Source organism: Osmerus eperlanus, chromosome 2 (genome assembly GCF_963692335.1).
Source record: "Osmerus eperlanus chromosome 2, fOsmEpe2.1, whole genome shotgun sequence".
Taxonomy (NCBI): Eukaryota; Metazoa; Chordata; class Actinopteri; order Osmeriformes; family Osmeridae; genus Osmerus; species Osmerus eperlanus.
In genome coordinates this window covers 22,045,630-22,060,059 of record NC_085019.1, presented here as the reverse complement: position 1 = coordinate 22,060,059, position 14,430 = coordinate 22,045,630, and the positions used below count along the sequence as shown (strand labels likewise).

The 14,430-nt window shown below is 47.0% G+C and overlaps 1 protein-coding gene and 1 pseudogene across 1 annotated transcript; both read right to left on the bottom strand.

Moving 5' to 3' along the window:
* Window positions 1-6,420: 6,420 nt before the first annotated feature.
* Window positions 6,421-10,340, bottom strand: LOC134015326 (galectin-3-binding protein A-like). The gene is made up of 6 exons (XM_062454777.1): window positions 10,132-10,340; window positions 9,423-9,541; window positions 9,096-9,299; window positions 8,559-8,690; window positions 7,882-8,167; window positions 6,421-7,741 (listed from the first exon to the last, which is right to left on the bottom strand). Exons 2-6 carry the CDS (start codon window positions 9,517-9,519, stop codon window positions 6,685-6,687), a joined length of 1,776 nt encoding a protein of 591 aa, XP_062310761.1. The 5' UTR covers window positions 9,520-9,541; window positions 10,132-10,340; the 3' UTR covers window positions 6,421-6,684.
* Window positions 10,341-12,169: 1,829 nt separating this feature from the next.
* On the bottom strand, window positions 12,170-13,972 carry LOC134038123 (soluble calcium-activated nucleotidase 1-like; annotated as a pseudogene).
* Window positions 13,973-14,430: the final 458 nt, after the last annotated feature.

The window sequence follows — 14,430 nt, the reverse complement described above, 5'->3', positions numbered from 1 at the left end:
TTGTGTTTGATCTGTTTGAATCCGTTTCTGTCTTTTCTGTAGACTTTGAATAATGTGTTCATGTTTTGTTTTCTTTGTGCGTTGTCTAGGATGTGAACAGGGGGGTTGGTTGCCGGGATACACCTCTGCCTTTGTGTCCTTGAGGGAATCCCTGGGTCCAGCAGTCTAAGGGGGATTCTATGATTCCGAAACCTTCAGTTGACCATGCCAAGTTGTGCTAATCATTCATGTCAATAACGTTTTGTTGATGATTCATTGTTCCACAAGGCTTCTGCTATAGCTGTCAGGATTGGATGTCTGCCAGTGGATCTCACTGGTGACAACATGGGGGTCATCTCAGAAACAAGAACGCTTGCAATGTTAACTAGCTATGATCCATGGATATGTGACATCTTTATTCATCACAGAATATGGGTTGGGGGTGAACTTAAACTGTGAGGTCTAAAAGCCTCATGGTAGATCAACTGAATTCCTGTTATTCATTGATTAATTCCTTTAATAATTAATTGATTAATATATTCATTAAGTCAGGAAGGCAGTCAGGCTACAACTGCCAGGTCTGGGATCAGAGGATGAGGGAGGGGGGTGCAGGGGGACCGTCCTCAGAGAGCTTCTTCTGCCTGTGGGAGACGGCTGCCCCAGAAAAATGTACTACAAGTGTTTGGAGCTTAGACCCCATTGGGAATTATTGATTAAAGGGCGCCTGCCCAACATCCGCAGAAGAATCCACCACGGAGTCCAGACACTGGTGGCGAATTGGAGAATTGTGTGTTGTGTTTTGCAAAAAGTGTTTTATGAAATTGAAAACTGAGTCAAAGGCCCAAAATGTGCGTATGGTTTTGCAGATTTGAGGTGTGGTTCTGGTGTTTGAGTGTCAGGTTTCAGAAATTGTGTGAAAAGTAAGGAATTTGTGTGTAAGCATTTTAAAAAAACGGTATAATGCTTACACCTGATTGGTATGTTTACAGTTTAGCACTTTAGTGCTTGTACACCTGTCGCCCGTGTTTGATCCATTCATTCACGTGTGGCAATTTACAAGGCAGTGTCTAAAAAAGGCAATGAAGTGACATCATCTTACATTTCTGTGTCTAACGTAGAAAAGTGTGTTTAGTGATTTGCAAAACAGCGTGTGTAGTATTTAGCAAATAGTGTGAGGCTGAGAATGTGCTTATAGTTGTGTAGATCTGGGCTTCTGTTTTGCTCCTTGAGTGTCAGGTTTCACTAACTGTGTGTTATTTGACATTTTAGTGTCTAAGCAATCGGAAAAAACTTTAAGTTATTCAATTCAGACAGCCAGTGTCCCCTCCCTGTTGTGAGATAAGCCACTAGAGGGCGCCACTAATACATCTATGTATTTACACTACAGAGGCAAAGTATTGGGACACCTACACACTGGCCCTACAGGGGCTTATATGACATCCCTTTCTAAATCCATAAGCATTCATCTGGAGTCGCCCCCCCCACTTGCTGCTATAACAGCTTCCACTCTTCAGGGAAGGATTTATACATGATTTGGGAGTGTGTCTGTGGGAATGTGCCCATTCAGCCACGAGAGCATCCGTTTGGGCACTACAAGGGAGGGACCAGCTCCATATTATAGATGGAGACTGGGATGCCATAAAAACTCCTGTAGATGTGATGTGTAGGTGTAGCAATATGTTTGTCTGTATGGTGTACGTGTTGGCGTGAGTCATTCTCTTCCAAGACTCTCCACTGAGTGGCAGTATGTCCATTCAGACCCGACTCAATACCTCTAGAACAACGTTTTCTTGTCGGTAACTCCCAACAGATTTCATGTTCCACCTGAGGGGGGCTGGCACTATCTTAGTGTCTAGGGCTGCATCAAATACCCTTTTTGCTCTGCTAAATTGCTGCACTAGTCCACACTTGACCGGTGGGGATCTAATTTTAATATTACTGTAACTGTTAGCTGCTTCTGGCATTCTCTAATTCCTGCTCTCCTCTCTCTGTCCCCCCTCCACACATCCCCTGTGGTGTGGGGGGTTTGAGCTGTCAGCACCTGCCTGGTCGTGGGTCTGTCAACGCTGGACCTGGTCGCCAGTGGACGTCGATCTGTGACAGTGTGCCAAAGCTGGATCTAGTCGCCAACCGGAAACCAGTCTCCATGACGGACAACAGCGAGTTCCCGGTCCCTTTCCTCACCCCCCTGCCTGTGATGCAGCGCCGATCACAGTCCCCAGTCGTGTGGCTACCTCTGAGTATACTGACATTTACCAACTGACCCAAGTTGAACAATGGATTTTGTCAATGGGTGTGACAAATGGGTTTAGATGGTTATAGTATTTCACAAATGTTGAGTGATCGTGTTGATGTGCCAATTTAACATATTAACATATTTGAATGTGTACTATCACATGCTTAATGTATCAATATGCTTCTCCAGAGAGTCCAAGTAGAGTACAGGGCATCAACAGATGTGTAGTGATGTCTTTTGGCAAAGCATTGTGGGTGATTGTCAGGGACTGTTTATGTTTTTGACCTGGCCAAGTGTGGCAGAGTTCAGATGCTGGTTATAGCACCTGTCAGTCCTAAACAGATCAGTCTCCTGACCAGCTTCTCCTGAAGTGGTCAGGGATTGAGTTACCGTGGTGACGTTCCTCTCCTCTCTGATGTCACAGCTGTACCAGGGACTGTGTTTATCACAGCCCAGAATTTATTTCATTACGCAGGCACACATCGTCCCAACTGTCTGGCAGGCTGGCATAGCTCTGTAGTCAACACCTGTCAAGCGGAGGCCTTGTTTGGAGGGAGCGGAAAGTCCTAGAGATACGAGACTAGAACAGAGGCTGGGTCGTTGTAGCAACAGTGGGATGCTCTCCTCTGTTTCGGTGGTCATTTAGCAGACGCTCTTATCCAGAGCGACTTACAGTAAGTACAGGGACATTCCCCCCCCGAGGCAAGTAGGGTGAAGTGCCTTGCCCAAGGACACAACGTCATTTTGCACGGCTGGGAATCGAACTGGCAACCTTCTGATTACTAGCCCGATTCCCTAACCGCTCAGCCACCTGACTCCCTCTGAGGTCCTCTGAGAACACAGGACCTTGTGTGGGAGGTTGTAGCTTGTTTTGTTTACAGTCACTGTTGGTTTGAGCATCCCTCAGACCAACAGTGACTGTAAACAACCTCCCGACCTCCCGTTCCTGGGGTCAGAGGTCGTGATAAGACCCAGTGCCAAAACCAGATTATGTAGTTGGACAATGATGCCAATGATGGTGATGATTATGACAGTGATGATGATATTAATGATCACGAGGTGTCCTCACTTGTAGCTCCTGTATGGGACAGTAATACTGTACAACATCACCTGTCATAAAGCCCTCCCTGTCCTCTCTAGCTGACAGGTGAAGCAGGCGGGGTCATTCCAGCACTTGCTCTCCTACGCGCCTCTGTTCTCTTAGCACAGGGCCCTGGAGCGAGTGTCTTGTCAGCCTCAGCAGTGGTTAAGATCAGAGTTTTAATGAGGACTCAAAGGTAGAATGTGTTTGATGTTAGAAAGTGGTTTTCCTCAACCAGTGAGGTCGCCCATTAAACAGACTGGTGATGTCTTTCATTGCTCCAGGGATTTGGAGAGAGACGCAACCCCACACACAACTTTTACAATTCAATTGTAGACGGACAGAAGCAGAAACTCCCTGTGAATACTCCCATGCATAATCTTAGATTTTAAATTCTGTTGTGAAACAGTCCTCCCTTATCATTATATCTGAGTGGAGATAGCTACAAAGTTTGTCCGCTAGCATGTTGTGCTAGCTACCTATTTAAACAGACCCGCTCTTGACAGTTAAAACAAAGGCATGCAAATGTCCCATGGCTCTTCTTTCATTGGCTCCCTTGCATAGACCTGGCGTGTGTGTGTGCGTGTTTACGTGTGTGCGATGGACATTTACAACATCAACCCTACCCCCACTAGGTGACAAGCTAATGGTCACCAGACCTCAGTCTTCCTTCTAGCTCTGTCAAACAGTATCTCCTTCAAATAAACAAACAAACCCCCCTCTTCTTAGTCCTTAGCCCCAAGATAAGGGTCTTGTATGTTTACCCAGATTTCAGAGTTCAGATTTGGGGGTAGGCCTCTCTCTGCACACAAGGAATGCTGAACACAGTATCATTTTATACAGAATAAAGTTACATCTTCAATTTTTCCGACATTGTCTAAAAGAGAAAACAGCCTTTCCTCAAACAGCATGATTCATTCCACCTCTGGTTAAATGTGTTTGCAGTGATTAACTTCAAGAAAATGTCAATGAATGTTTAGTTTTTGGATGGCTTCCCAGGAACTTCCTCTGAAAGCATGGGCGTAGAATATCCCCGAAGTTACTCTTCGAGGATATTATAAATCTAATCCCTGCAGTGTGGGACTGTATCCGTAAGGAGTAAATGAAGACAACATGAAAGGAAGTGGCGCATCAAACAAGTCCAAAAGTGCTTTGTCTCTGTTCTACTGTGTGCCCAAAGCCAACGGGGAACAGCACACTCCTCTATTTCTTGGCAGTAAAAACAGCTGCCTTCCTCTTGGGGGTCAGATGGCTGAGCGGTGAGGGAGTCAGGCTATTAATCAGAAGGTTGCCGGTTCGATTCCCGGCCGTGCAAAATTACGTTGTGTCCTTGGGCAAGGCACTTCACCCTACTTGCCTCGGGGGGAATGTCCCTGTACTTACTGTAAGTCGCTCTGGATAAGAGCGTCTGCTAAATGACTAAATGTGGTTGTGATGCTGAATGGTGTAGTAGGCTCCATCTCCACCTCTCTCTCTCTAGGATTCCAGAACTTTGATACAGCAGAGACATTTTCACAATTGAGAAAAGAAAAATCAATTACGGAAAATCATTTGGGATTCCTACAGAGGTCTGTTTGGTTAAGGAATACACAACAAACGAAAGAACAAAAAAACATAAAGCGTGATATGTAACCTCTTTATTGATCTATGTATCTGTTTATCTTCAGGTTTTCATTTGTATCAGAATCAGAAAGGGTTTTAATTGCCATGAACGTTTGCACAGACAACGAATTTGGCAGGAAGGTGCATACATTCAACATATAGGAATCTTAAATCTTAAATATGTGGTCTAACTATACTAAAGGAACAATGAGGGTAGACTGGATTGATCAAATAAGAGCAACATAAAGGGCTCCCCTGCAGACCTTACACACGGTGAACATCCAGCGGGGCCTGGGAATGATCAGACCTCCACAGCCCAAATGATAGACTAGCCAGGACAAGAATACTCTCTAAAGGAAGCTTCCGGTAAGACGGAAAACAAGTCTCATTGTGGGTACTGTTGGGTGTGGTGGCAGTGACCCACATCCTCTCACTCCAACCATCCTTTATACATTAGAGGGGATAACCATGGTGACCCGAGTGGTCACCACCCTGCCCTTCATCTCGGATCTCCCACGAGCCTCTCCCTACCTTCCTCCTCCAACATCCCATCTCCCCGTCACATCCCATTGGACAGTCCCCGTGATCGTCCAATGATCAACTGAGCTTGTTGGTTGATGAGGATCACAGTCTGTCATCACTGAAACTCACATCACAAAACGTCAAAGATTTGTGTACATCTGACCTCCCAAAACCCACCACAACCCAGGGGCAATGCAGTAGGGTAAATATCAACTCAGAGACACTTACAGTATACTGCAAGATACGTTTCATAGCGAAACAAGACCTTATCTGATTTGGAGTTTATAAAGTTTGTGAAATATCGCGAAAAACCTTTCTTTCTTGCATGTAAACTGCCATCTCTTAATATGTAAGTTGAAGAGATGATCTCTTATCAGTTTATTTGCTCAATGATCCACTATCATATATTCTGTTGCCATAGCTACAGTGTGTATCACGTTTCAGTGTAAACACTTCACCCCCAGACATGACCCACCTCTCTGATTCACTTTCCTTTTTACACTTGGTGCTGAGCAGCCTGCCCTGGGGTATGCTTGCTTACGTGTTCCAAACTCATCTTGACTGGAAGATGATATCATTCAGTGATGAGTGGACGTTAGTCTTTTTAATGAGTTCCATCTCTGAAGACAGACAAAAGTGATAGTGACATGGTCTGAGAGCTTGGTCTGAATCGCTAAGGTCTGTACTGAATGAATCTGTGGTATTATATACTGTGACAGATGTTCTGGCACAGTAGAGAATGACCAGCTACTGACTGAGGATATCAGCCCCCTGCCGAGATTCCACTAAAATAAAACAATCATTTATTTGTATCAGAAAGCGTCAGAGAATTCAGGGGGAGAGAGCATGGTTTAGTCGTTTCGTCGTTAGTTACTACCTTGTTGTCTATTTTATTTTGGTTCTTTAGGGACTCCCTCTAGTGGCTTCTGTGGGCGTTGAAAAAGAGGTCACATGATGAGGGAAAATAAACTTTGTAGCAAGAATACGATCCACATTTCAGTCTAGTTCAAATGCCTTTATTCAGATTAATTTCATATAAATGCTGATGAGAAAAAATTCACATTTTGATTTTTTTCCTGCAACAAATCAAAGTGTAATAGTATATACAAATGTAAATCACATACTGTATGCTAAAATGCCTATTTTCTACTACTAAAAGAACCACTGTCCCAATACAATTGATACATGGGTGATTGATTGGTGACAGATTTCAATTGTTTGATTGATGGCAAACTGAGGACCCAGAGGGCTGAGTGCTTTCTGATTAGAAGTACTCAGGTCTCACTACAAAGCGGTAGGCATACTGGTCATCAGGGCAGGGGTAGGCCAATGACTGGCTGCTACTGTTATTGGGCACCAAGGCCAGGTTGTCCTTGAAGTCTTGGACATGAGACACATACTTTTCCTTACACAGTATCAGCAGCCTGTTACTGTAGCGAATGGTGCTTTGGTTGATGGTATTTTGGGTGGACAGTTTCGCTGCGGGAAGCGACTCACAACTTGGACATTGTTGACGATTCAGGTAGACATCTGCAGTCCAGCTGATCTTGTTGTTCTGAAAGACAAGGCTACTGTGGACAGGAGTGCTGAATGATTTAGCTGTGTTCGGATAGTAGAATTCTTCATAACCTCTGTAATAACCTTGACTATACATAGGTCTCCTGTATGGCCCATCATTTTTGGTATTGTTGAGGGTGATGCTCCATGGTTCAGCTGTGTAGATCCTGGGTCGGTAGTCAAACTCCTCCCCCTTGAAGTCCGCATTCTTCTTCAGCTTGCCAATGAGCAAGACGTTAAGCTCGAACCCCTTCAGCACGCCGTCGCCGTACAGCTTCTCGTGGCTCTTGTACAGCTGAGAGGTGAACTGCAAGTCGTAGAGCTTCTCAGCGGGGATCATAGGAAAGCGGATTTGACCCAGCAGAGCATTCTGGTTCTCCAGATCGACAGAGCTTTTCCTTTCTGAGATCCAGCTCTCCAGGGCCTGCAGGAGGAAAGCCTCGTCTGGCACCACCATGTCCGATCGAGACAGAAGGGCCTGCAGCGCGTTCACGGAAAGATCCATCCAAGCAGGGGAGCTGGTCAGATCCTCAAAGTTCCAGGACAGGTACTGAAGACAGTTCTCCTGGAGCACGAGATCCCCAGCCTCCACAGAGTACTTGTAGAGGGCCACCTGGGTGTGGAAGGTGCTGTCCTCAGGGAGCAGCACAGTGAAGAGCCTGCCGACGTCCTGCATCAGCTGCGTCACCCCAAACTCGGAGGCCAGCTGATAGAGGCAGTGGGCCGAGGAGACGGTCACCTCCGTCTGACGAGTGTAAAGGTACCTGAAGGGACGGAGAGATGAAGAACGACAACTACAAAACGAGATATACAAAAGACCCCAATATCAACATACACGTCTCATCAGCGATATACAATGGAAATCCGTCATAGGAAGAGAAATGTTTGGTGGGGACTACTGTACCTGATGAAGCTAGTGACATATGTCTGACAGGACTGGCTCACTTCAATGGTGAATTTCCTGGCTCGAAGGGTAACATTGAACTGCGGGAAGAGGAAGAGGACCAGCCTGTGCATGCAGATGTTCCTCTCCTCCACCTCTAAGGACCCATTATCCAGTCTGTTCCCAGTAGGACTCCGGACCAGGATGTCCACGTCACATCCCTCCCCAGAATCAAACAGCTGGCCCAGCTCCTCAGACAGGCCATGGCGATGGTCCAGCAGATGGACTGTGCTGCTCATATTGCTGCCTGGTACACCAAGAGGAGAACAGGAGATGAAGTAAGCACAGGAGGACAGAGATATAAGGCGTCATAATACAAGACTTTTGTCAAAATGTTTCTGGCTCATTATGCATGTGATGTTTCTTATGTTGTAATTTTATGGTTTTTGATTCTGTCCACAAGGGTGCGCTCTTGGTTTATTTTTGTAGTATGTGGCGCTCTTGGTTCACAACCAACTGACTGTTAAAGCCAATAAATCAATAGAGGAATGTGTATCACTTCAATAAGCTTACTAAAGATGTTAAACAATGGTTTGCTGTGTTGATTGTTTTCCTAACTTTACAGGATTTGGTTGAGTTAGGATGTTGATAAGCTCTCTCACAGAAACGCGATGTTTCAGATGCATGGTGAAGCGTACCTGTCTCACAAACGACCCCAGCATCTTCCTTGTGGGAGCAGTCTGTTAACGCCCAATCTTTGAAGGTACAACTGGATAAGGATTTTTCTGTTCCTTTGCAGTCCATATCATCCAGCCAGATGGATCCAGAACCTTTCACATCAAATAAGACAATGAACTATGGAAAGACAATAAACGACTTTCACATATAATAAATTGTATCCGGTACTGCATCAGTTACTGTATCCATGTAGTGTACTGTATCATCTGCATCCATTCTTTTTCTGCATTCCCTGTTACCTGCGTTAAATTGTCGTGTACGTGTGTACGACCCCATAAATTAACCATGTCCATGCACAGCTCTGTGTATCTTTGTATTGGTAACCCGTTTTATTACTAGTACTTGGTACTTTCTTAACTTACCTGCTGTAACACTGCAATTTCCGCTCAGGGATGAATAAATACCTACCTACCTACCAATACGCCATACAAGCCAAAACGTCTCTCTACTGCCTCACGGTGGCCGAACAGTGTAAGTAACGTAGGCGAGATGCTAACCCTCTCCGTAGGTTCCTCCAGAGACGGCAGCTTCAGCAGCAGGGAACTGCAGCTGCCGACACACCACCTGGGCCTCTGCCAGGTCCCAGCCATCGTCACACACCGTTCCCCATTTGCCGCTGTGGTAAATCTCCACTCGGCCCTCCGAGAGCGCTCGCCCCCCCACCAGCCTCACGTCGCCCTCCAGGGGAGTCCTGTCCCTCGCTGAACACAGGGAGGGGAGCAAACTACTCAATTCTATCTGTTTGCATTCTATTAGAAAATTGCCATGATACATTTATACAGTGACATTCATATAATAATGATGTGTGCCACAGGCTCACTTACTGAATAGGCTTCCTCTTAGTGAGACAGAGTCGAGCCCAGAGACATGAAGCAGCAACAGCAAAAGGCACCAAGGGAACGTGATTACACAAGTCTGCATGCCTGTCACTGTATGTGGGCCGCTGACACAGACAATCGAGGAAAGGGGAAATGAAAGTTATTATTGTTTTCACTTCCCTTTAACTGTGAAGGACATTTAGTAGTGTCAGATTATTAATTCTGAATTGTTGTATTTGAAGTATTTTTAACTTCCTTAACCCTTGTGTTATCTTCGGGTCATTCTGACCCATCAGTCATTGTGACCCACCGTCGTATTATGACAAATTTACCTCATACAAAAACAAAGTGAAGCATTTTCTTTTAACTGTCGGGCTGTCTCAGACCCCCCACATTGGAATGGTTAAAAGAAAATTATTTGTATTTGTTTTTGTATTGGGTAAAATTGGGTAAACACAACGATGGTTCGTTATGAACCTTTGGGTTATGTGACCCGAAGGCAGCACGAGGGTTAAACACTAGAAAATAATGATACATACACACAACCCATCAAAGATAGATTGATGAGTCACACAATACATACATTTTTGCATGATGTGCAAAATGCATACTGATGTGTACAGTCATATATAAAAGACTTTCTACTTGTAGGACCTTCTAAAACACCCCACATAATAGAAGATCATTTAATTGAGATATCATTAAAATATCTTACCTCTTGATAGCTGTTTGTACGGTAGCCGTCGTCTCTCTTCACAAACTGAGGAAAGTTGTAGGTGCAAAGGTTGATGGCTGTTCAGTTTCGATTTAGTTTCGTTTCTCACAAAATCGCACAATGAGGGCCAGTTGCACAATCAAGCTCCAACTTGCTGTTTGAAGTGGGAGGGCAATGTTTATGTTGCGTTAACTAGGATCCAATCTCAACAAATGAAAGACTCACAGAGGAAATGTAAAGATTTTTACTTTTACTAAAACAACCAGAAATATGTTGATATTGTGAGTTATTCTCTCTCTCTCTCTCTCTCTCTCTCTCTCTCTCTCTCTCTCTCTCGTTGTACGGGGGGGGGGGGGGGGGGAGGGACAGAGGGGAAAAAAAAGGTTTTGAAAAGGAGGGTAAAGGTAAGACTGGCGGCAAGGAGGCAAATGCCAGGTAAGAAAAATGTTGCTGAACCAGGTTCATTTTCAGTTGTCAGATAAGGCAGAGAAAATAAAACCAGGAAATGGAGGAGGGAAAAAAACTACATGTGCACTACGCAACACAGTTGTCTTGGCATGATGTGGCCAGCTACTACCCAGCCCTGGCCTCGGCTCTTACCTGGAGGTTGGAACCCCGCGACAGACTTCAGAATCAGAATCAGAATTCGGTTTATTCGCCATGTATGTTATACAAACACGGAATTTACTGTGGCAGGGAGGTGCAAAACACTAAACATATACAGATCTTAAATTAAGTAAAAGTACAAAAGTTTAACTATTTCTAAGAACTAAACAATCTAAGAATACAACAATTTAAATATAAAATAAAATATATATAAAAATAAGAATAATGAGCAGCGTGAATGGTCAACATAGTGCAGTCGGATACTGAGATAAAGTGGCTTATGCATACTGAATTGCCATTAGATGGACTTATAGTTAAATAAGTGAATGAATGTCAATGGGAGTCCTTGGCCTTGTTGTAGAGGCCAGTAGCAGATGGAAAGAAACTGTTCTTATGGCGTGAGGTTTTGGTCCTGATGGACCGCAGCCTTCTGCCAGAGGGGAGTAGCTGAAACAGGGAGTGACCAGGGTGGGAGGGGTCGGCCACAATCTTCCTCCCACGCCTCAGGGTCCTCGAGGTGTGCAGGTCCTCGAGGGTAGGCAGATTGCAGCCGATCACCTTCTCAGCAGTGCGGATGATACGCTGCAGTCTGCTCTTGTCCTTGGCAGTGGCAGCAGCGTACCAGACGGTGATGGAAGAGGTGAGGATGGACTCAATGATGGCTGTGTAGAAGTGCACCATCATTGTCTTTGGCAGGTTGAATTTCTTCAGCTGCCGTAGGAAGTACATCCTCTGTTGTGCTTTTTTGGTGAGGGAGCTGATGTTCAGTTCCCACTTGAGGTCCTGGGAGAGGATGGTGCCCAGGAAGCGGAAGGACTCCACAGTGTTGACTGGGGAGTCACACAGGGTGATGGGGGTGAGTGGGGCTGTATTCTTCCTGAAGTCCACAACCATCTCCACTGTCTTAAGAGTATTGAGCTCCAAGTTGTTCTGGCTACACCAGGTCACCAGGTTGTCAGCTTCCCACCTATAGTCAGACTCATCCCCGTCAGAGATGAGCCCAATGAGGGTGGTGTCGTCCGCAAACTTCAGAAGTTTGACAGACGGATGACTGGAGGTGCAGCTGTTGGTGTACAGGGAGAAGAGCAGAGGGGAAAGGACGCAGCCCTGAGGAGATCCGGTGCTGATGGACCGGGAGTCAGAGACTTGTGTTCCCAGCTTAACGCACTGCTTCCTGTCAGACAGGAAGTCTGTGATCCACCTGCAGGTGGAGTCGGGCACGTTCAGCTGGGAGAGCTTGTCCTGAAGCAGGGCAGGGATGATGGTGTTGAAGGCAGAGCTGAAGTCCACAAACAGGATCCTGGCATAGGATGCTGGGGAGTCCAGGTGCTGTAGGGTGAAGTGGAGGGCCATGTTAATGGCGTCATCCACAGATCTGTTGGCTCTGTAGGAAAACTGCAGTGGGTCCAGGAAAAGGTCTGTGATGGCTTTGAGGTGTGCCAGCACAAGGCGCTCAAAAGACTTCATTACCACAGAGGTCAGGGCGACGGGTCTGTAGTCATTGAGTCCTGTTGGCCTTGGCTTTTTGGGCACAGGGATGATGGTGGAGGACTTGAGACAGGCTGGCACATGGCATGTCTCCAGGGAGGTGTTAAAGATGTAGGTGAACACCGGAGACAGCTGGTCAGCGCAGTGCTTGAGGGTGGCAGGAGAGACAGAGTCCGGCCCAGCTGCTTTGTGGGGGTTCTGCCTCTTGAAAAGTCTGTTAACTTCACCCTCCTGAATGGAGAGAGTTGTCACTGTAGAGGGGGTGAGGTAGGAGGCCCCGTGGGTGGGAAGGGGTAGATCAGGACAGTCCAATTGTCTTTCAAATCTACAGTAGAACTCATTCAGGTCGTTGGCCAGGCGGGAGTCGTTAGTGGAGTGGGGGGCTCTGGGCTTGTAGTTGGTGATCTGCCTGAGCCCTCTCCAGACAGAAGCAGAGTCGTTAGCAGAGAACTGACGCTTCAGTCTCTCTGAGTACAGTCGTTTAGCCTCTCTCACCGCCTTGCTAAACCTGTTCTTCGACTCATTGAATCTGTCTCTATTCCCACTCCGAAATGCTTCCTCCTTCTCAGGTTGTACATGGGAACCCAGTTCTGGTGCTGAATGTCCCCATAAGGCCCCACCACATTCACCCACTCTGGGTTGTTGTTGACGTGGTCGACTTTATTTGCTTTTTATTTGTTTTTGTATTGGGTAATGTTATCGCAGCACAACGATGGGTCGTTGGGAACCTTCGGGTCATTGAGACCCGAAGGCAGCACAAAGGGTTCACTGACCTTTGGCGACCGAGCCATCGCCGTCAGGCAGGATGACCCAGGGCATGGGACCGTACGGGGACCTCCCGTACAGTCATCCACAGTGTACAGCTTCCCGTTGAACACCACCAGCTCCGACAGCTCCATCGCCCTGCCCTTCTCCGCTAGGTGGCTCTCCAGCACCACCCTGTCCTGGTCCCACTCCACGGTCACCCGGTCCCCGCTCGGGGACACCAGCAGGTGGCCCCTCCGCATGGAGCTGAACCACGTCAGCTTCTTCTCGCTGGCGATGCGTTAGCGCGTGCCCTGAGTTGGCGCTCGGGGGCGCTGAGGGGATAGGTGTCGTTGTAGCGGCTGGCGTCGAGGCTGGCGCGGCTGCTCCTCCAGCCCCCAGGGCTGCTATGCTGGGGGGGAGCCCAGCTGGATGTAGAGGAGGAGGACCACAGCCAGGGCTGCTATGCTGGGGGGAGCCCAGCTGGATGTAGAGGAGGAGGACCACAGCCAGGGCTGCTATGCTGGGGGGGAGCCCAGCTGGATGTAGAGGAGGAGGACCACAGCCAGGGCTGCTATGCTGGGGGGGAGCCCAGCTGGATGTAGAGGAGGAGGACCACAGCCAGGGCTGCTATGCTGGGGGGGAGCCCAGCTGGATGTAGAGGAGGAGGACCACAGCCAGGGCTGCTCCCACCATAACAATGGGCCTCCACTTGAGGCGGAAACGAGGGTCTGTGCTGCTCGTCATGGAGGCCAACATGGGGAGTCCTCCCACAGAGATACGCAGAGGGGTTAGAAGATCATTCGGATCCACATGGGAGTAGCCTGGAGGCACAGGCATGGGAGAGGGTGAAGGAGTTGAGAAGTAAGAGGAAGAGAGGGAGAAAATAGAAAAAGTGAGTGAGAGTTGGGCGTGGCGGTGGCTGTCCGCCATGGCAGACTTGGTTTGAAGAGAGATTTGCATGAACATGAACTATGTTCTTCCTAACTCCTGTTCTATGATGCACTATACACACACCTTCAGTTATGCAATCATTCCAGAATCCAAATGTATGCAATCTACACCCAAAACAACAGTACCAAACCGTCCTACAGTACCTGGTTTGAGACAAGAATACAAAAAAAAACTATTATATCCACCACTTACTTTTTTGTAAGTGGTGGATATAAAAACCTGATAGAAATCTCTTCTGAGAACCTGAGACTGAGTCCTCATCTGTAAATACCATTCCTGCCCATGTCTGATTGCTATCAGTCAGTCAGCCTCAGTAATGTGAGGGCCTTTAACCTGCCCCTCCCTGGGTCAGAAGACTGAGCCTAACCGGCTGAGGTACCAGAGGGGTTGTTTGATCTGACACACCTTGGGGTCAAAGATAACCCAGAGATGGACACAGACATGGTTCTAATGGGGACCAATAAACGAGAGTGAGTTATACCAATTCAATGCTCAGGCTCAGCTGTG